This window comes from Plectropomus leopardus, chromosome 9 (genome assembly GCF_008729295.1).
Source record: "Plectropomus leopardus isolate mb chromosome 9, YSFRI_Pleo_2.0, whole genome shotgun sequence".
Classification (NCBI taxonomy): Eukaryota; Metazoa; Chordata; class Actinopteri; order Perciformes; family Serranidae; genus Plectropomus; species Plectropomus leopardus.
In genome coordinates this window covers 26,718,615-26,742,154 of record NC_056471.1, presented here as the reverse complement: position 1 = coordinate 26,742,154, position 23,540 = coordinate 26,718,615, and the positions used below count along the sequence as shown (strand labels likewise).

General features: G+C 40.5%; 1 protein-coding gene across 4 annotated transcripts in view; it reads left to right on the top strand.

The window, feature by feature from the left end:
* fam13b (family with sequence similarity 13 member B) overlaps positions 1-23,540 on the top strand; it is a 105,149-nt gene that overhangs the window by 72,586 nt on the left and 9,023 nt on the right. For 2 of the 4 annotated variants that reach the window (XM_042493279.1, XM_042493280.1), the window contains exons 8-22: positions 3,601-3,645; positions 7,224-7,319; positions 7,860-8,007; positions 11,285-11,382; positions 12,444-12,501; positions 13,818-13,947; positions 15,462-15,533; positions 16,948-17,221; positions 17,303-17,444; positions 19,024-19,105; positions 19,789-19,983; positions 21,505-21,719; positions 21,825-21,908; positions 22,008-22,103; positions 22,865-23,244. In XM_042493279.1, coding sequence (XP_042349213.1) covers positions 3,601-3,645; positions 7,224-7,319; positions 7,860-8,007; positions 11,285-11,382; positions 12,444-12,501; positions 13,818-13,947; positions 15,462-15,533; positions 16,948-17,221; positions 17,303-17,444; positions 19,024-19,105; positions 19,789-19,983; positions 21,505-21,719; positions 21,825-21,908; positions 22,008-22,103; positions 22,865-23,244 — 2,115 coding nt within the window. The remainder of the gene's footprint in view (positions 1-3,600; positions 3,646-7,223; positions 7,320-7,859; positions 8,008-11,284; positions 11,383-12,443; positions 12,502-13,817; positions 13,948-15,461; positions 15,534-16,947; positions 17,222-17,302; positions 17,445-19,023; positions 19,106-19,788; positions 19,984-21,504; positions 21,720-21,824; positions 21,909-22,007; positions 22,104-22,864; positions 23,245-23,540) is intronic. The other 2 variants (XM_042493281.1, XM_042493282.1) reach the window with 2 other exon arrangements.

Here is a 23,540-nt window from a genome sequence, read left to right as displayed (position 1 = left end):
AGAAGCTCATGACATTGACATTAGAATCCGAAATGAACATTTGATGCTGTGCACCTCCTTTTTTTTGGCATGTGTATTCATTCTGTGTAAACCAAGTATTTCTGGACTGCGGATAAAGATCAGGCTACACTAATACTATTGGTAATATACAATTTGTAGAATTAGATTCCACTGGGGGCTAGTAAAAATAATCATGCAGCAAAGGGCCGAGTGTCACAACTGAACCTGCGTTGCTGCAGGAAGGACTCGGCCTGCAGCACAGGAGGTCGCTCTACCAGGTGAGGTAAGGGTTACCTCAATGACATCATAAACTATGAAAACAGAGTTTCGTAGCTTCATCGGAAAACCTCAAAAGTAACTTTGAATGTCAAATATGAAATTTGGTACCACCCTGCTGACAGCTATGCTGCTTGATTAGTAAAGGAAACTTTCCACCTTGAGACGTAATCAAAATGCCACTTTCTCCTTCAGCAGGGAGCTATTATACTCAGCCTCTGCCTGTCATGGTGTCCTCAGCAGGGAAGAAATGCCCCAAAGGGCCCTACAAAGGGTGTCATGTTTGGGCCTTTAGGGCTCAATTGAAGCTGATAGAAACGTTATCTCTGCTGCAGCTCAGGGAGCTCGAGGAGGGCAGAAACAGCCGAAGGCAGCAACAGTGATTTTAGTTCGAGCCCTCTGGAGGAAAATGGTGTAAGATCAGATAATATCTCTGCTACTTAAGGCACGCTGAGATTATGTAACGTCCTCGAGGACCCTATCAAGGATCTATTGTTAGTGATGCAGCCACACAACGCGGTCCCTTTGGGCACAACGCAGCAGGAGAGCGTGAGCTGTCAGATGTTATCAGCGCTTCGAACGAACAGTCGCTGCTGTAGGGAGGCTGCAGGGCGCGTTCTTGTTTAAAGGGCACTTCTCTGTGTTGACTAACAGGAGTTTAAAATGACAAAAGATCTGATGTAAACTCAGTCCAAATTATTATGAACTCTCAAATGTGGGAGAGAGACGGGTGAAATAGATGCTGGCCTTACACAAGCCAGAAGCTTTTCACGTTTCATTACTTCACTCACACCCACAAGGCTTTTGTTTTTGGCTGGTTTGGCAGGCTTACTGTTTGATCTCCACAACTCTTTTCTTTGTGTCTGTCTCTTCATCACACACACATCCATGATCAAGGTTACAGAGTCAGAAAGGGAACTGAGAGATGCTTGTTACAGTCAGAGCCAGTTAGAATCAGGGAAGGAGATTAGGGAGAAACGAAACACTGGAGACAGACAGAGAGGAGAACTTGAGAATAATCAATAAAGTGGTGTGTACATAGAAATAAAAAATAAGATAAAGAGAAAAAAATGACAGCTAGATGACAAGAAAAGCAATAAGAAACAAGGGGAGGGTAAGAAGAAAAGAGGGAGAAATAAGAATAAAGTTGGAAGGCATTATCGTTTCCTATCTGCCATTAATAATTCAGCCTGTATCGATCTACCCGAGGACTTTTTACTGCATAAGAGAGAGAAAGAGTGTGTGTGTGTGTGTGTGTGTGTGTGTGTGTGTGTGTGTGTGTGTGTGTGTGTGTGTGTGTGTGTGTGTGTGTGTGTTCGCTCGCGCGCGTGTGCGTGTTCGCTCGCGCGCGTGTGCGTATGCGTGTGTGCGTGCGTGCGTGCGTGCTCGCTCGCTCGCTCTCGCGCGTGCACATGCCAACATACATCCTCACAAAAAGGTTGCATAACGTCAGCTTCTGTTTTTTCTAATGAGATGAGTTTGACCACCTGAGTCTCACACACACACACACAGTATATATGCAGATGTACCCACCCATGCTCTTGGTCATAATGTGAACGACCTTGTGCTGAGTGTGTAGGAGTGTTATATAAATCTGGCGTGCCTGTCAGTGTGTGTGTTTGTGAGGCCAGCGGCAGGCTGCTGAATCAACGGACACTTTTCAGCCGCCTCCCTGTTTCATGCCCCACACACACACACACACACACACACACACAGAGACACAGACACACAGACACTAGGGCATTCACGACTGCTGCATTTTAGTAGTCTGCAGTTACTCCCAAACAGTGGTCATTTAATTGCAGGAAATATAGAATACTTTTGAAACTAATTGTGCTCGCAGTTCATCATATTGACGTGTCGTATGTGAGGCTGCACTGGGTCAGGTGCATGGTGGGTGACCTTCAGAAAGGTGATAAGCGAGTGGTCTTTTGTCTTAATTTCATTTCGGGGCTCACTTCTGTCTGTAAAAAAGAATGCACGTCGAATCGTGGTTGTTAGATTATAAAGACTTCACATGGTTATTAAAGGATTTGAGGTTTTGGGTTGTGGGTCTTGTGTCTATGGGTCAGGTTGTGTTGTAGAACGATCTGGTCATATGCGCTGGCGGCTGGGCAGGTGCTGTATTGCACATTGCATTCCCCATTTGGATGTGGGTCTTAAAAGTGACACCCCAGCAGGACTCTGATGTTAGGGGATAATGTAGCCCGATTAGAAAACATGAATGATGTCCCGAGGGTCATCATTAGACACTGCAGCAACCTATCCAATATCAGTCACTACGAAATTTACGAACAGATGTGTTAGTTTCTTTTTCTGTGGTCGGTGATCAGATGTTCAGACAGTTCTCTGATTCTGATCTGCCTGCTTAGATAGATGTTGAACCTCGATAATGTTGCTTTAAAGGTTATGTATAGCGCTGTTTCTGTTGTGGTCGTTCAGGGTCGCCTAACGTAAATCTCAGCTCACAGTTTTATCTTCTCTGTTAAGATGTTTCCACGCCGTTTTATGTTGTCAAGCATCAGAACATGCAGCTACGTTTCTTTCTGCCTCTCGCTCGTGCTGCATGTCTGCAGCGCCGCACACTGCACAGTGTTAAAATCACGCATGAAAACTACGACTCATCTATAACAACCACCCACAGCGCCCCCGGCTGCAAATCTGTAGATGCATTGTCTCTGTTTATAAGTCTACAGCGATACACAGTGTTGACTCTTGGTTTTATAGTCGACTATCCTGTGAAACCCTCAAAACACACACACACACACACACACACACACACACACACACACACACACACACTTCCTTGTTAATGGAGGAACATTGAAAAAAATTGACTTGACACACAAACACCCTTCTATCTGATCAGCAGGATTTAGCAGAGCTCTGTAGCCCAAATAACAATCTGCCCACCCAGAGTGGCGCCACTGACTGGAATTATTTTGTGTGTGTGTGTGTGTGTGTGTGTGTGTGTGTGTGTGTGTGTGTGTGTGTGAGAGTGTGGCACATTTCTTGAAATTGTCTTTTGGCACTCGGGATCTTATAATTAGGAGAAAACTGCAGTGAAAACATGAAATCATCGTACTGATTTCCACACTTTTTAATTCTTCTTTTTTGTCCTCTTTCTCTCAAAACAATCAGCGATTATTCTCTTGCTCTCTACAAATAAATGTGTTCATGGTTATTTTCATTCTTCTTCTCTGTTTTGTCTTCCCCTCTTGCTGCCTGACACCCTCCAAGGTCATTTCATGTCAGTATATGAAGTGAGTCAAGGAGTATGTGATGTTCTAACCATGTTGTCCTTTTCTCTCTTTCTCTCTACAGTTCCCACCTCTCCCCCATATCCATCCTGCCTGCTGACTCTGCTGAGTAAGTACACACACACACACACACACACACACTTACCAGCAATTTATCCTCTCGCAATAATGTACATAGGCTCTTCTTTCTGTGCGTACACTGTAGCAGCGTACAGACACACACAGCTAACATTCCAGCCACACTAAGACACCATAACATGTCATTTTATGCTCAACTAACATGAGAAAAATCTTAATGCACGCAGCTTTTATAATTTTATGAAGAGGAAGATAGTGGAGCTGTAAACCACACATAAGAGACCAGGTTAGTGGAAGTTTAAAGAGCTCGTAAAGGGACGAGAGGCAGACAAAATGACCGAAATCATGAAAGCAGAAATGCAGAGTTGAGAGTTGTGAGAAAGTTAAGAGGAAGTGATAAGGAGGAAGGGGGAAAGCCGGCATCATGTTTTGTTTTATGAAGCTAAACTAACGCATTTTGCATGGCTCAGTGCTTTTGGAGCCTCAAAGACACAAACCCAGCAATCACATGACTGTCAGGCCTCTGCCTCCTCATGCTTCTGCACGGCATGGAAACAAAATAAAATCATTTTCTTTGGTGCTATACATTCATGTAACTGTACTGACCTGAAGCCTGAGGGCACAAAGATGTCACAGATCTCAGGAATAGCACATGAAAGCTGAAATTCTGTAGTTTAATTCAATGTATCAATAACAAAGGAGAAGTAGAAAGACACCTGTAGAGCACAGACCTCCGTCAAGGCCGAATGCCCAGCTTGAAATGTTAATAAAGGTGAGGAAAAAAGTTATGTATCTGACCTGTGAGTCAGATCCACTCCAAAAATAAGTGGGTCCCTCCTACATCTCTCCACAGAATTTAAATACAATTGAGCCAGTTGTTTTTATTCTGTATTCCTGGTGACACACAGACAAAGCGAACCAAAAACACTAGTTTGACTTTCTTGTGGGTGTCATGTGAGTACATTAACTGTTAGCACATTTCCAGAACTCCAAAAATATAAATAAATAAATAAATAACACCAGCAGCTACCAGAATTAAAAAAAGCTGCAAACACATCATGTTTTACTGGTTATGTGTTTTTTATGGTGAGGATAGTTATTATTAGCAGAGCTTCTTACAGTTAGAGGCTGCTGTAGGCGAAGGTAGGCTTGTGGTCCAGTGACACACACACACACACGCACACACACACATTAATCTGACCTCAGCCCCACAGCTTTATGAGTTTTACCTTAAATGGTCGTCAATTTAAAGCCCAAAGGCAGTTTTGTTCCAGCTCTAAGTCCTCCATTTGAAATGTTACTTTAAACGCATTCATTATGGTATTGCCTTGATTTAATTAAAGAGTAGTGGTGTTAAATGATATAAATGTAAATAAAAGAAAAGCAGTTAGAAGAACAAAGATCAAAGTAGATGAAATGAATTATGATCCATCGGAAGCAGCAGGTGTTGTGGAGGAGTGTGAATAAAGAGAGTTTTAACCTCTACTGGAGGAGAAAACAAAGCCTTCAGGAAGCCAGAGTAAATAAGGGGGGGTTACTTTATGATCACACGCGGTCGAGCAAGTTAAATAAAATCTCAGTAGAGCCCGTGGATCAACAGTCACATGTCAGCGTGGAAGAGGTCAGAGCGTGACTGTTGTTACCTTTTATAGGCCGTGATGTCCTCTCTTCTCTCCTCACTGGTTTTAAGTGTTATTAATCGTCTCAGCTCTGGACCCAGTTTTTGACTTAATAAGGGCTGAAAATAAACTATTTCAGTGCCTATTAGACTCTCAGAATGTTTATTTTATTATCTGATGTCTCTTATTGCACAGACACACCTTTTTACCAGCAATATTCTTGCACTTGCATGAAGATTAACGCACCAGTCTGTCATTTGAAGCTTCACTCTTGTGTGTTAATTGATTAGTCGAGGTCTTTCTATTTATTAAAGAGGCAGGTGGGATTATGTGAGGAGGCTTACATGTGGATCCAGCGATGAGGTTTTAACCTGCGCATCATTACTGCGTTAGTGCTGAACCTTTTTTCTGAAAACATACTGTAGATCTTAATTAAATGGAACAATGCACTAAGCTTATTGGATTCAGTGTAACTTAAGAAAAGTGCACATAAATGAGTCTCACGCAGAGACAACTCAATAATTGAACACAATGGGAGCATTACACATCATTGAACCCTATTTGTAGAACAGTTGGTAGTAGCTATACAGCTATATTTAACAGTTTACACACACACACACACACGCACGCACACACACATCAGAGCTGAACCATTAAACGATTAGTTGTAGAGTCGCAACAAATAATTTAATAATCATTTATCAACTCATTTTATATCAATCATTTAATAATAATATAAATAGGTTTGAGCAATGTTTTTAAGGAAAAAAAATGTCAAAATTATCTTTCTTCTTAAATGTGAATATTTTCTGGTTTCTCAATGTCTTTGAGGTTGTCAATAAAAAAAGACATTTGAGGACATCATCTTGAGCTGATCGGCATTTTTCACTATTTTCTGATATTTTATTGACCAAATACATCACATTAAGATGATCCAGTTTTAGTGATCACATTAAGAGGAAACTGGATTGTTTGAAGGATTACAAGATAGTAGCTATAAAACAGAGTCGTGTGTTTTTAGTTTGGGATTCTGTGTACTGTTTAGCTGTAAGATGATGGTTGAGTGTTTTTTTATGTACTTGGTGGCAGAGTGACAAACGTTCTCATTCTACAGTTAAACTGCACTTAACATATGTTTCCAAAAACATTTACAGTGATAAATAAGCGATGCAGTAACAGAATCCTGGTTCATATTTGATCAGCACGGCCTGTTTAAGACTTCATGAGCAGCGATTGACATGATTGACAGCTGAATTAGAGACTCCTCTGCTCTGATTGGCTGTTTTCGGGACGCTGTGGTCAATTCTAGTGGAACTTTGGAAGCTGTAGGAAGAGGAGTTTATTTGTCACATGTACTTTTTTTCAGAATATCGTGACAGTTTGGGAATGCATCACGACAAACTGGTGAATCTCAGTGCAAAACATAAATTTTACACTTTGAGAAATGATGCAAGGAAAATGCTGTTTTTTTAGCCAAACTGTGAATAAAAATGTGAACACTAGGGCTGTACCGAATAGTTGGAAGCTTCAAAACTTCATTCAATATGTTGGCACACAAATTTTAAATCAGCATTTGAATGCTGGGAAAATGACAGATGCAATTATTTCCAAAATTCAAAACATGTTTTACCTAATGGAATATTCTGCTTCATTTCAGATATCTGTTGATGTTCAGTCTTTCCCTTAGGGAGGCTCATACTGAGAGGACTGCACTGTATTAACACGGCGGTCTAACAGCAATATAACAGCACCAGAAATTACATTTATTCATTCAAAAAATGTTGATTTGATTAAAAAAAAAAATCCAACTCATGAATTGCCAATTCAAATTGATTGTTTTTTGTTTTTAGGTTGATGTCATAAAATATGGGGACAGACATTCAAAGCTTTATTTGAAAACCTAAATAAGAGCTTCTAAAGTAAAAAACAAGGACAGCCTTGATGATATTTATAAAGATCTTGATAAATGTGTTTTTTCGTGTGTTTTCAGAATAATCCAGCGAACAATAAGGGCTGCAGTGGAGCAGCACTTCTTTGATCTGAAAACCTCCATCGACCAAGACCTCAGCAACTATGACAGCCAAGGGTGAGAGTCATATTAACACACACACACACACATACACACACACACACACACACACACACACACACACACACACACACACAGCACAGACACAGACATGAAACCCAATAGCATTTGGATCCAGTAACGGAAAATATTCACACTGAAGTTCTGTGCATCTTTGCCAAAAACGTATTGTGCTCTAGTTTTCCTTGTCGTGCACCTGCTGGTAGAAACAAACATTACCCAGATTCCTCAGCGGTTGAATGTGACATCAGATGAATTTAAAGATCCATATTTGTCATAGTGAACATTATGTACAAAGGCACAAAGCCAGCCAGATGGTTCAGGTTATCATAAACACACTGACAGCTGTGATGTTAATTATCAAACTCTACATGTAGAGAGGAGCAGCTGTTCAGTGGACGCTCACTTCTAAGACAAAACGAGTCTCAGAGTTTAGCTGCATGCTAAAACTTGTTTATGTTTGCATGCACCATAAAGACACAGCGTCAGTGTTTTAAATTCTTATTTCATTAAGTTTTGGGTTTTTTTGTTTTTCAGGGTGAGTCCCGGTGAGACTGCAGACCAGGGTTGCATCAGAGATGAGGAGCAGCAAACTGACCCTGAGGACAGTCCCTGTGACACAGAAGGGGAGACCCCACTCACAGAGACCGAGCAGCACATGCAACAAAGCCCGAAAGACACACAGGTCTGTTGGAGACACAGAAACACACACACACACAAATACACACCAGATATATACCTGAACGTGCTCAAACACACACACATCCGAGAAGTTGTCATGTTGTTCGCATATAGTCAGTGTCAGCCTGACTGGAACAATAGCATTGGTTAAATAAGATGGCCACACACACACACACACACACACACACACACACACACACACACACACACACACACACACACACACACACACACACACAGGAGATTTCCCTCAAAAACATTCTCACACAATCCACAGACCCTGACCAGTTGCTGTGTGGGCTGCCGGCATATTTCCCATCGCTAACCTCCTTCCTGTCTCAGTCTGTCGGTTCATTCTGAGGCTGAATGTTTGATTTTATCACCACAGTCCATTTTCGTTCTGCTCCGATTGCTACAATAACTGGAATTCTGCCGGAGCAGCAAGCAGAGACGACAACAGACCTGTTTTTACAAATCTACTCACAGATTAATGAATATGCTGAGACACAGAGGCAGTGTTTTGTTCTGATAGTCACGAGGGAATGACATGAGGCCAAACTTTACTTGAAAAGAAGTGCCGGTCTGTGTGAAAGTGGGGAAAAACTTCTGAGGTTTGACCAGAGAGGGTCTGCAACGTCCACAATCACATCCAATATTTACACCCTCTGGATGCTAAAGGGTTCATTGTAGGTTTAAAAATGACTGTAGCTTTGAGTGCAAAACTCTGGACTCCACATTCTTCACATTTTGTGAAACTATACGACCAAAATTGGGATCACTTTTTCAAATCACGGTTGCACAGCCTGGATTCCAGACATACAGTAGTGCTGCCCCGACCAAAGGTTTTCCCAGTGAACTAGCAGTCATTAGTTCTAGCCATTAGTTGCCTTGAAGTCACATGTTTATGATATTAATTTAATTATTTACATTTTTCTTCTTTTTGGTGCATTACAGAATAATGAGCATTTAAAATTTTACAAGTGCATGCAGGAAGGGAGCCACCTGTTAATGACAAAGCAAACAGCACATTTAGTGATTATTCTGAAGGTGTCCAAACAACCAGTAAAGAGCCAGAATATTTTTTTTTTTCCACGGTGTCACATCACACAGCTAATGAACTTGTAAGATCACTCAATAATGTCTAAATGATTAAAAAAAAAAAAAAAAAAAAAGAGATGGGCTTAAACGTGGAGCTGAAACAATGTTTAAATATGACCAGATTAAAGAAAATGTACAAAAATGGCTTTCATAAGGTACAGTGATGATGAAGGGCTGTATGGGTTGTTTGTTTATTTATTTTACTTTATTAACTTATTTAGCATTTTTTATTTTATTATTATTATTATTATTATTATTATTATTATTTGTTTATCTATTCTTGCAGATACAAATACAGGTATATGTATGTGTATGTGCGTTTGTAGGTATACAAGTGTATGTGTGAATTTCAATGAAAATACATATATTTTTATAGGAGACAAATGAACTCAATATATAAGTTATAATATAGATGATAAATTGTTTGCAAATTCAGTTCTGTTTTGTTGGGCATATTTGGTTACAATGACATTTGTATGTTTGTGTATGTATGTTGTGTGTGTGTGTGTGTGTGTGTGTGTGTGTGTGCGTGCACGTTTGAGTGTATATATAGATGTATGTATGTGTGTATATATGCGTATGTATGTGTGCATATGTATTTCATTTCTATTTATTTTTATATCCATGAGTTATGTTTTGAAGTAAGGAAGTATGTTGATTTATTAGTTAATGAACAACGGTGAGGGGGCGGGACCAAATAAATTTGTACTTCTTACTCCTTTTCGAACATTGGATTTGATTGTTTTCTTTTTTATGCAGTATTCTTTTGATGGTTTGTAAGTTTATGGTATTGACAAAAATAAATAAATAAAAATAAAAATTCCAATCAATCAATCAAATGATAAATACTGTACTGTCTTTCTCAGAAGCCTCCACGGTAGATAAACTCTCAGCCAGATTCAACACCAACAAGTGGGCTTAGCTGTACCCCGTTTTTCTACTTTAGGGAATGAAAAGCTCTTAAAACGTTACTTTAGGACAGTACTTGGATATACTATATGCCGGTCTAGAGACTCTGTGTTTTTCTCTTCATCACCATCTTTTGCTGTCACATCTCTTCATATTTTTTAGCATAGGCAGTGTGACATGGATAATGCACAGCTCCCAAATCGAGTTAAAGCTTTTTTTTTTCTCAGACTAACCTACTAGTGAAATTTAGTTTACCAAGACCCTTCTCATCGACTATAGGACGGCAGCCCTGATATAAACCTGTACATCCATGTTTGTTTCTTTCTACTCAGTACGTTGAAAAGCTCTCTCATAAAAGTGTTTACTACTTTATTAATATACTGAATTATTTTTTCTTTTTGAGTTGCAAACAATTTTGGTACACCTGGTCACAATGAAAATCAAATGGCCTCAATGCTACCACCACCCGTCATCTTAGTGTCAGACGGCAGCAGAGAGGTGAGGAGCAGACAGCATGGCAGGCAGAGTGAGACGTGCCCTGGGACTGATGAGGAGCCTGCCATCTCTTTAAACAATAATCTTTAGTCTTTAAATAGATCAGCCAAAGAATGACAGCAACACCTGTGTGCCAAATTACAACACACACACTTAAACACACACACACACAGTTCACTCTCTTTACATAACAGTGTGACATGTTCTTTATGCGCAGTAGGTCAAACACACATAGAGTCCTTGTCCTGCTTCTCACTACAACTCATCAATTTCACAGTTGTGATAACCACAACTTGTCTTTTCTAACACTTTTACACTTTGATGTCGATATTTCGAGCCCTAAAACATCGATTGTCCTGTAGTTTGACTCATGACAACAATGAAACCTAACAGTTTTGTGTAGAGAGTTTTATAGGTCATCAGTTGTTATGGTAAAGCCCCTTTGCCTTGACTTTTGTTTTTTTTGTTTAGTTGAGGTTTGCATTGGAAAGTGATAGAGATAAGAGAGATAATCATTAACTCACTGTATGTATTTATGTAAAGATGACCTCATTGCATCCAATAATAGCGTAATCGTCATGTGTGGTTATGTGTAAGCGGGCTCATTTGAATATCTGTTTGTGCTGGATTTACAGTTTTAGACAAATCACAAAAGCCCAGGGTAGTGTGTTTCTATTCTTTCCCATTAATGTCTCTTGCTCTGCTTTACTAGTTTTGTTCTAATTTTCATCCATAAAAGCAGTCACATCAACGCTGAATTCTTGCTGCTCCTCTCACAGGATTCATTGGACTCTGGCGCCGCCCTGGAGGAGAGCTCGGGGATGGACCTGGATGCAGAGGCCGTCAGAGATGCTGAGAACAACATCAACACTGCCAGGTGAGCTGGGTGGATTGTCAGTTTGATTTTAAGACTTAAATTACTTCAGTTTGACCTTATAATCAAGAATATACAGGAAAAGTCATCAGAGTGAGGTCGAAGTATCAAGACAAGAATTTCAAGAGAGTCAAGGAACATTTTAGGCTAAATTTGGGCAATGTAAATAGATGTGATATTTAGTGTAGTACATTGTGAATCTCACTGATGTGGAGAGATGACTTCCTTCTTTCCCAGAGAGAAGTTTATTATCATAAACACGAGCAGTGTCACTGCAATGATCACTTGGCACCTCACGTTTCCAAATCACTTCGACATAGTGTTACAGTCTGAGCTCATTTTTACGCTGAAACAGACCTTTATTATCTCTCACACATAATTCACACCGCCTGCTCGTGTAGTTTAACACCTCATACATCACTCTGCATCGCACCTCCAGCTCGTGATTGTTAACAAGCACAGTTAATGCACAGTGGTCGATGAGGCACGCAGCGTTAAATTGTAAAAGTGGTTCAGGCAGCCAGTGCTTTAATGCAGTTTCACAGCTGTTCAGGAAAAATGGATAAAAGTTAATCAGCAGGTTAAAGCGATCAATAGACACGGCACTGATTGTAGTTGAAATGAATGTGAGATTTTCTAATGGCTGAAGCTTTATGAGTTTTTCCCATAACAAATCATTCTGTGATGTGAAGGCTTTTAGTTGTGTGACTGTTCCTCAGCTGATCTGTCACAGACCCCAACGGGATCGCAGAAAGACTCCAGATAAAGCTGAAGGATTATGACTAAAATAATTTGGATTCTCCTAAGTTATCATAATTAAACTGTTATGGGGAGAGTTGATCCAAAATTGTTTGATTGAAATCAAAGCTGATTTTTCCCAGGTGACTGCTTGGTCAGGCAAATTGACAAAAATACACTTTTATTTACAAAGCAATAACCAACAAATTAGGTCTAAAATATCTAAAAAAAATTGTTCCCTACAAATTACACTTTGGGAAAATATTGGGAGTATTTTGTTCTTGTTACTCTTAGTCTCTCATATCTTGTTTTTTTTTTGTTTTCAGGCAGGACAATCAACCCTGTGACAACATGGAGCAAAGTCAGACTGACACCATAAGCTGTGTAAGTAGAAATAAGAGTGAATATCATCAGTGTATCTCGCTGTGTTCTGGCACTAAAATGGTTTCTGTGTTGATTGTATTTTTTAAGGAGACTTTAATTTTTAATTAATGTGGATTACAGTCACAGAAGTATGGAAGCCTTGAATGGTCCTGCTCTAATTTTTTCTTTAAATCTGTGATCTTGAGAACACAAATTAACCATTTCATTATCTCGAGATAACAAAGCCTGATTTACCAAATTAAAAAGTCAATTTCCTGAAATAACAAGATAGAAGAGTCATTTTGAATCTGTAAAAAATATTTGGCAAAAACTACCTCAAATTCATATTAAAGTATCTTTTTTCTTAGGATGCACAAAAAAAGGACTTTTGTCTTCTAGCCTACTGGAGCTGTTCGAGGCGTTATCTTACAGTTGTTCCATAGATGCATAAAATCCTGAAAAGTTTGTGAATTTAGAGAAAAATATCAAAGACTTGACAGTTTTGAAAAAACATAAAGAGACCATTGGTCATTGAAAATCTTGTATTTATATTTTTTTTCTGCAATAATAGAAATTAATTTAATTTAATTTTGGAGTTTTTTTCTAACTTAACATTAAAAATAAATATTTGTGAATAGGCCATTTTTAATCATTGTCTCCTGTAAAGCCTGCAAGTCTAAATATTCTCAGTAAGAATAACTAACCCTGATCCATGTCTCAGCTGTACTGCGGTATGTCCCTGAATCTGAGGGAATTCGGCTTGGAGAGTGAAAAGAAGGGTTGGGAACCCTCAGTAAGGACGCTTTGAGCAGCCAAAAAGGACAAAGAAAGACCAGTTTTTCAGAAATAATTTCTCATATTTGATATGATATTGATAACAAGTGTAAATGAGAGTGTACTGCACAAAACCAGGTTTCCAAAAATACGATGGCTCACTTGACCACAGTGCAAGTATGCCATGAGCGAAAACGAAATTCATTTTCCTGTGATAAGTTGAGAAATCTGCCCTTTTTTTTCTCAAGAATCGTTATCACAAGAAACAAGCTTTGTTATCTCAACAACAGAATCAAAGTAAAATAACTGCAAACACGACTGTGAATCATGACTTTGAATCTGTAAAAAACATTTGGCAAAAAAATTATCTTAAATTAATGTTGAGGTATCCCTTTTCCTGCTGTCCTTTGCTTCCTTTTCTTGCCTTTAATAGATTTCTCTCCTTCTGTCTTTCGTCCGGCTCTCTCCCTTCTTTTGCACCTTTATCTTGAGGTCTTTTTTTGGTCCTTCTTTCCTTTCATCTTTGATTTGCGCCTTTAATCTCTCACTTTCTCTTCCTCCAGGATTCGGATTCGTGCCGCTGTGATCAGAACGCCAACACCAGCAAGACCAACATGAATCACCTGTCGCCATGCCAACCGAACCCTGGCCACAACCCCCACCTCCAGCTCTTCCCCGACAACCAGTGGGAAGGTAGGAGACCAGTCATTGTGTTAGAGTAGGAAAAGTCCCAAAAAGGTCAGATTGCTCTCTATTGTGATGTCATTTATTTATGGACACTGAAGAAAAACATGTTAAACGTGAGAAAAGTTAATTCCAACATGGTTTCAAAATTTTTATTTCTCCTAGTTGGAAAAAATCCTGTTATTCTGCCATATTCGTAGGGATGGGGATCAAAACCCGGTGCTATTGACGATCTGGTCAAAAATCAACAATCTTTGAGTTTATGGATACTGCTGTCGAGTCCCGTGGGTTTTATGATGTAACATTACATCTCAAGTCGAGTCACATCATTTAAATGAAATCACTGATCGAGGCGCCCCATGCGCGGGGGCTGTGTCCGCGGCGCGGCGGGTTCGGGTCCATCCTCGGCCCTTTGCTGCGTGTCGTCCCCTCTCTCTTCCCCTTTTACGCTGTCTGTCCTATCTAACGAAGGCACGAAAAGCCCTCAAAAAATACCTTTAAAAAATAAATAAATAATCTAATCACTGGTCCGCGTACATCAATTCTACATAAAATTACACCTAAATGCAGTGACTTCGACTGTCTCTGGGTGAATAAAAACCTCTTTCTGCTCCGTCACCTGCTGCTGCAGCACAGCTTGCACAGTCTTCATCATCATCCTCTCACAGCAGCTGTGCAGCAGTTCAGTTAATTTTTCAGTTAAAAATAGTAATCCAATAATGACATCCCAGCTGAAACTGGCAGGATAAGAGCTCGTTAGCTAAATTAACAAGGCTGCAGAAGGTTTCATTGTGATGTGTTCAAGGTCGGCTCAGTAAAATGAGTTTTAGGCAAAGGTAAATAAAAAGTTATAATGAGGTTTTCAAATGTAGCATCAAGAAAAAGAATATTTAGATTTTGACAATAAACTTGAATAATAGTTGTTTGCATAAGAAATGTGTTTTTACAGCAATATAAAAAAAACTGTCACTTGTTAAGCAGTAAAAACAAAACCAGTTCTGTTAAAATTGTTTTTTCACCTCGTTTTTCCACCAAATAGTGGTATTGATAGTGGTATTGATAAAGACTGAGAGTCAATATCAAAGAAAAAATTAACGATCCTCATCCCTACATATTTGTCTGTATGATTTTAAGTTAAGAGACAGTTCTGTTTTTAATTTTGTCTTAAAAAGCTCTTGAGTTCAGTTTATTTACTCTCAGAAAATCTTCCCTAAAGCCTCAAAAATTAAACATCTAAAAATTTTAATTGATGTCTGTGTTTCCCTAAAAGTTCTTCAATTTCACTAAACTGCGTCACTTGTTTGATGAAAGAAAGCCTTGTGAGTTGTCAGGTGTTGTTATATATCGAGTACGACTCAGGAAAAACTCCACTGACTGAGTGAACGTCGGAGAGCGAAGTTGTTACGAATGTCTGACCTCACTGCTCCTCGTCTCTGCTGTCCATCACCCTGTCCCTCCTTCTTTTTCTCCTTCTTCATCTTCTTCTCTCCTTCCTCCCTCTTGTCCTCCTTCCATCCGAACAGCGTCACCCCCCTCCCATCTCCACCTCCCTCCCATAGACTTCTCATGTATGCACCTGCAACGAGAAGGCCAAGGTGAGTAGTTTCATATCCACCAGCCTCCCTCTCCCTCCTTTCATCCTTTCTTGTTGGTGGTCACTTGCTGGTTTGGATGTGACACTTTTATTAATACGTTCTTACATTTTAAGATTTGCTTGTGTGTGATCATAGACGACCCCCTGCATGTGAAACACTCGTCTAACACAGCTGGTGGACTCTTTAATCCTCTCATCTCTGCTCCGGCTTGCTCCAGGCTCACAGGGCGGATTTCCCTCTGAAAACTATTTTTCCCCCGACTCTGCTTCTCTGTTTCTTACCCCCGTCTTGTTATCGCCACGACCCCTCCCTCACCTTCTCCCTCACCCTTTCCTTCCCCTTTTTTCCTCTCGACTCAGCTCATTAGCATATCGCTGACAGCTAATCAGGCGAAGAGTGACTCAGCAGGGTGTCGATGCAGAAAACGATTTTGTTGTTGCATGTATCTGCTCGACAGCCCAACAGTGTGCTTCTTATTGAGATGTACGTCACATATAATGCTCTTGTTAGTATTACATGAACTATTTAAGTAGAGATGTTTTTTGCTTTAACTTTTCATTATTAAGTAACAGCATGTAATGGCTATAGAATAATGACGCCATCAGCTCCTAGCCTCGCTTTCGCTGTGCACTTCTGTCTGCAACCGGTCATGATCTAACTGGAGGGCTCGATTTACAGCATAAAGGAAGTGCGTTTACGATTACGCAACCAAAAGAGGAAGAGTATAGCACCTTTGTTGTTCTGCGTTTTTACCAGTAGCTAACCCCAGTTACCAAAGATTATTAAAGTAAGTTCTTTGCAGTTTCTATCTCCATTAGTGAAAATGGCAGGTGATAGAATAACCATAGCAACTGTGGGAAACAAAATGCAGTGTGGAGCGCCCACAGTCGTGGAAAGTCTTTGAACTTCAGATGTATGTTTTACAGGCCTGTAAAAGTCATGACATTAGTAAAAAAAAAAAAAGGTTTTGTTAATTTTTTGTTATCATTATCTTCTTTTACTACTAGCTGTCGTTTTGTTTTTCTCCGTCTCTCCATTCATGTATGTCAGCTAACTGACAAAAAGCCTAAAAAAAGTTTGTATGACCTTGAAAAGTTATGGCAAAGTTTTGAAAGTTTATCCATGACAATTTGTGGGAACCTTGCCTTTGTTGCTGATGGTTGCTCAGCTCTAAAAAAAAAATCAAGGTATAAGAGTACAAGTTAGATTTATTCGACATTTTTTACCAGAAAATGATCTGGTTGTCTTTGCGACCGCGGTGCCAACAGTCATGTCAGTTTAAGATGCTGGATGGGGAAAACACTGAAAAGTTTTCTGTTCGCACTTTAAATTTTTGTTTTTTCTCCCTCCTTTATCTCCTACGTTAACTTTGTCTGACTCCCTCCTCTCTTTGTCTCTGTCCTCCTCTCTCCAGACCCCGTCCCTGCTTTCAAATCTTGGCAGGACGACAGTGAGAGCGGAGAGGCGCAGCTCTCCCCGCTGGCCGGTCGCATGGTTCCTCTCCCCCTGCTGCCCCTGGAGGAAGATGGCGAGGAGGACGAGGGGGAGGGAGGGCAGGTAACCTCCCCCTCCTCATCCCGCTCCCACCCTCACCTCCTGGCGCGACGCTTTCTTGACTTTGGCGCTCACGGTGCTCAGCGATTCCTCCAGCAGGACCCAGACGCCACCTCACCCACCAAAGCACAGCGGTACGATGGCGCTCGAGCTCACTCACTCCTAAAGTGGTTTTCCTTCATGTGATGTGATCTGAATCTACTCTGTCACTGCAGGCCACGGCGAGCATCGTTTGGCTCCAAAGAGGCGATGAGAGGAGGAGATTCAGTGACCCACCAACTCACCAAGAAGCTGCAGCACCTGAAGAAGAAAATCAAGCAGTTTGAAGAGCAATTTGAGAAGGAGAGGAACTATAAGGTACAAACAGAAATGTAAAGTCTCTCTACAACGTTTACTGATTGTTCGTATTATTGAGCTGTAAAATGACTTTTTTTAAGTGCTAATCAGAAGCAAAATACTTGAAAACAATGAGTATGTCATTGATTTGATTTATGTATCAACACAGATGAGGAATGATGAAACACCAACCTAACCAAAAGTCCTGCAAACCGTCAATCACTTAGTCACAATCACAATACTCAGAGATTACATGAGAAGTTATACGTGAAAATTTGATGCCAAATTTTGTATAGTGGTGATGGTACTCATTTTTACTCAGTACTCTAAGTACTGAAGATATAATTCTTATTGACCTGACGGAGCAGCAGTTAGGCCTACGACTAGTGTGCCATCAAACACCAAAGGCAGAAGATGCCCACCGGCACTGAAAAACCAGAACATGTGGAAAAAAGCAAAAAGTGCAACTCCGTCTCACTGTGTTTTCTTCCTGAGGCCAGCGTATTTCATTAATTCTTTGAAATGGGAGCGCCACATATTTACACCATGCTACAAACACCAGTGACGTAATAAGGCACTGAGCGCTGCATGTTTGTGGTTTTTTTTTTCGGTAGCTGAGGGTTGAAAAATGTTCAGCTTTTGTGTAAAAGCCTGCACCTGTCGCTCTCACCCTTTACCAGGAAGCCTAATCACAGTGAAGGAGAGACGGGACAAATAACGAACCACAAAGACCAACCGTCACACGAATGAATGATTGAAATCTTAATTGCCCCGAGGGGAATTTGCTTTCCACAAATGAGCATAAATAAGTAACAACCACAGCATGTGTAATATAAACATGCCTAAAAACTCAAAAGTTAGAAAGTTAGTAACTACATAATGTGGTGCGTCTTCCCTTTAAGGTCCAGGATGGTTTAGATCGAGCGGTGATATGAGAGATATGACGAATCACTTTGCTGTCTGTTCAGCTGAAATGTTGTGCTGCTGATGAAGCGGACATTAAAGTGACGGAGACACTGAGAAGATGTCCCCGTGCTGTCCTTGCTCACAGTCCTTAAGTAATTAAATTTGAAAAGTTAAGGCTTGAGGAAGGCAGCCTCACAATATGTTGATATACTTTGGGCTATATATTATTTTCGTCACCCACAAAATTTCATGAACCCGCAAAGACTAGAGCTTTGCATTCCAGGTGAAGCATTGGGGATAAATTTCAATGATTTTATTAAAGGAGTGTACGTTTAAGTACGTGGGATTTATTGTTTTGTTTTGTTTTTACTGTGGCATCAAATTTGGTATTGAGAAAACTGGAATTTCATTCACAGCATTTCAGTCCTCAGACCTCCGTCCTCCCTCCATTAACTCGCTGTGACTCCTGTCTGTCTTTCTCTCCTCATCCCTCTCCTCTACTCTTATATAAGTTTTTCCCGATGAAGGTCAGAGGACTTAAACATGAATAAATAAAGTAAAAGAAGATTTTTTAAGACTCTGTGTAACACTCTGTAGGTAAAAACATCAGCTAAGTGCATAAATTAGTGTTGTATTTTCTGCAGTTTTGTCATCATGACCTTGAACACCTTGAACTTTCGTCGTCTCTCTGCAGCCCTCTCATGGAGACAAGGCAGCTAACCCCAAAGTCCTCAAATGGATGACCGACCTCACAAAGATCCGCAGGCAGATTAAAGGTAGAACCACTGGCTCTTTTTCCTACGAAGGTGTATTGTGTGTTGTGTGTTGTGTGTTGTGTGTGTGTGTCAGGGTTAGAGTGTCTGTGTGCCATCCTGTTTTATGCTGGACGGCCTCACCCTCCTCACTCCTAACCCTTGACCTTTGTAACAACATTGCATGTGTGCTGATCTAACACACACACACGCAGACACGCACATGTCAGGGGTTGATGTAGCTCCCACCCTCCAGTGTGCTGGTGCGTCCTTGTGAACCCACATTCATGATCTCCGCAGTGAATTCAGTCGAGTGAAACGTTGGAGAAGACTTTGAATTTTACATTAACGGATGATGAATATTTTGAAATGTGAATTGATAAATGATTAAAAACATTCTTTGATTGGAATAAAAGTTAAAGCTTAAATATATATCTGATGTATAGAAGTAGTTTCTACACTTTGACATGTCTCTTGTGCCTCGTTTCACCAAACTGAACAAACCCTTTTACACTCGTCCACCTTCTCAATGTGAGGTGACGGCTCTCCTTTTTGGGAGAACGCAGTGGCCGAAACATTTCTCTCTCTGTTTCAACTCAAAATTGAAAAACAACAATAACGCGAGCACCCGCTCTCCACTTTCCTCCCTCCTCCTCCTATCGCCCAACCGACCGATTGATTGATTGATTGACTGATCGGCCAACCAGGACGCCAGCACCACCTTTTACCCAGAAGCACGCTGAGGCACCAGGCTTTGCTCCATTCATACAGACGCCACCATGCTCCCTCCTCCCCTTCCTCCTCCTCCTCCTCCTCCTCCTCTATCTGCTCACCTCCCCATCACACACTCACCCCCCCACTCCACCCCTACTCAGGCCTGAGCTCTAGACCGTATCACCTCAGTAAGTACCAACCCCTCAGTAAGTAGACATTACAAACACTACTGACAGTCACAATGAGGCGGCATTGTGAGAGCATCTTGCTTCTTTGTTTTGGTGTATTTCCTGTTGAAACCGCATGTTGAATGAGTCATTTAACTGGAGGCGACTCTAAAGAGCGTTAAGTGACGTGAGAAAGAAAGAAAAGAAAGATTTATTACAATTTAAAACAAAAGCTAGTAGGCGCTTTATTTTATTGTTACTAAAACTGAGCTCCGAAACTTTATACTGTTGCCATTACTTTGATGTAATCATCAAATAATTATTATTAACTTTTTAAAAATTCTTTGGAGGCATTAAATCCAATAATGCAAAAATAAGGCCTTAATTGTTATGAAAATGTCCTTATCTTTCAAAAATCTTACAAATATTCGGACATTGGAAATAGGACTTTATGAATGTTATATCTTTTTCTGGCATTGCATTGTAAGATATCAAAATAATTGGCAATAATTGACATCCATTTTTATTTTAAAAATTGCCGAATGCCTCTTCCATTTACATGAAACAGATCAGGATGTTGGAACAAACAACACTCATTAAGATGTTAAGAGCAGAGTATCCACTTATTCCTTGCTCGCTTTTACTGTAACCTGGACAACACGAGATCGTGCACACGCAGTGAAATTTGACTATTTAACCAATATTGTGCTGCATGGTTGAAATCAGCACAAGGCAATTCATTCAAGGCGTTTTTAACTGGGCAGAATGGGAATCACAGTGTTGATCCCACATGCAAAGTGAAAAACATAAAATTGCCAAGAAAGCCACCACACTCGTCTCTGCCTCATAACAAAAAAGCCACATTTTATTCCTGATTTTATTTTATTTCCATTAAACATTTGGGCAAAATTGTCCCTAACTGGAAGTAATTGATTAGTCTCATATTTTCTATTTCTATTCATGAAAAAAGTCTCACAAATTCTTAAATCTAACTGGCCTTAGGCTGAAGGAGCCCTGTGACAGTTGTTCACAGTGTATGCTGTTAAAAGAAGGAAAATCACATGGTTTGTTTTCACAAACCTTAACTGTGTGGAGCGTGTTAATACACTAGAAAAGGATCATTTCAGAGTGAGGTCACACTTTATCTAGCGATAATATCCAGCAGGCAGACTGTGTCATCAGACTGACTCATTTTTCATTTTTATAGAGGCTGTCAGAGAAATGTTCAGGAAACTGTGTTTGCTTGCTGTTTGGGTTTTGACTGGGTGCGGTGTTTGGGTGTTCTTGTCCTGGGCGCGTGTGTTGTTTGAGCATGTTTGTCCTTCTCATACGGTGACTGGCTTATTTTAACCACCGCGGCTGTCTGTCAGACTCCTGCATGTCTGATCGTCCAGTGAAATGTTTCATTAGCCGATTGAAGATTTAAGATTTTCTCAGTTTATAAACCACTTTTTCTTGTCCTGGCTCCTTCTCTCTGTACTTCACCCTCTCTGTCCCCTCTGTCTTTTATCTTTGCATCATCGTGTATTCCTCCTCCCCCAGATGCCAAACACCGCGCAGAGAGTGAACTCGGCCCTCAGACTCGTCCACGGAGCAACACCTTACCCAAGAGCTTTGGCTCCACACTGGACCAAGGCACTTATGATGCAGCTGGGGAGGTCAAAGGTCAGCGCCCCACCAGGGAGGAAACACTGGATCTGATCCAGCGCAGGGTCAAAGGGAAGAGGCAGGAGGACGGCTGGCCTGATGACATTAAGGTTAGCAGCAGATGTGAACAGGACAGGCATTTTGGAGGACATGCAAGTTGTACAAGGCGTCATGCTGTATCACTATGGCATAATTAACTGTGTTCATCTCTGCAGAAAATGACCAAGGAGCAGTTGTCCTGTGAGAAGACAGTCCTTCAGAAGAATCTGCTGCACTATGAGGGCCTGCACGGTCGACCTGTAAGTCACCAAACATCCTAAATCCTGTGAAGATGTGTTAAAACACCTATTCAGACTTATTTAAACCAGTTTCTCTCTCTCTTTCTCTCTCTCTCTCAGGTCACTAGAGAGGAGCGTCTGGTGGTGAAGCCTCTCTACGATCGCTATAGATTGGTCAAACAGATGCTCACCAGAGTCAGCATCACACCTATTACAGTACGTATTGATACACTATGCTAGCTAATGAAAAGATGGACATTTTATTAAAGAACAACACACACAAACATCACCATGAGGGTCAACCCATATTGGTTTTTCAGGGTAAATACCAATACCAATTATAAGCAGTTAAAAAACTTTATTACTTAAAACTTTATTTTAATGTATTTGGCAAATGTTTAATAAAAACTGAGACTTTCAACATCATAATGTATACAGCAAGTTCCCAGCAACTTTTTTATGAAGTCATATGAAAATTTGAATAAAAAACGAACAGATAAAAATAGCTCCCTGGGGTTTTAGAAAGTAAAGGTTCCTCTCATTCTGACACTTTCTTTGCATTTTTTATTTTTTTTAAATTTTATTTTATCGGCGATCATTGAAATAAAACACAGATATAGATAATCAGTCAGACCGATTATCTGTTGGTCCCTAATCACAATCAACACTTTACCTTCTTTTATCATTGGTACAATGAGCTGCCTCCATGAATTTATAGTGTTAATTTATTGTGTTGTACTGAAAAGTGTTACTCATATGTAGTCTGCCCTCATTCATATAAATGAGTCGGACAAACTGGACTGCAATACTTTTATGTAGGAGTACTTGTAATCTTGCAAATGAGCAAATACTACAGAAACAATACAAATATACACAAGAATATGAACATTCACACTCTTAAGTTAATTTAATGCATATTTTAAGTAGTGCACACACACAGACAGACGCACTTCATGGACCTCCCCCCTCTGCCCCAGGTGTCCCCCTCCAGTAAGAGACGAAGTCAGACGCTCCAGCCAATTATTGAGGGTGAAACCGCTCATTTCTGGGAGGAGATCAAAGAGGAGGAGGAGGACGAGCGTAAAGAAAGAGAAGGAGGAGAACAAGAAGAGAGGGAGGAGGAGCGTGAGGAGGAGGAAGAAGAGGAGGACGAGGAGGAGGGAGAGAGCAGTGGTGGGGAAATGCAGAGCTCTGAGGTCATCATGGCCGTCGACCTTGTGACCTCGTCTGACGGATCAGTGAGGACCCAGAACCAACTCGACAGGCAGAGCGATTGTTCAATGAGAGCCAAGATGGAGGAGGGTTCTGGGAAGCTGGCTCTGGACCTGCGGCTGTCAAGCTCCAATGCCTCGTCCATGTAAGTAAATACTCATTGTTCATCATCTTGTACTTCAACCTGTGTCAAACATGGCAACATAGAACTCCTTGTGGAGACACGCCATAGTATAGAGTTGATAAAAAGGCCCAAACACTATAGTGTGTCAAAAGAATGGCTGAAATCACAAAATGTCTAATAAAAACATGACAACAGTATACAATGTCAAAAAAAAAGGCCAAAAATGTCATGATATAGCATGTCCAAAAAATGACGAAAGAAGGCAATAGTATAGTATGGCGAAAAAGTCAAATTTTGACCCCTCCTAAAAATGGCTG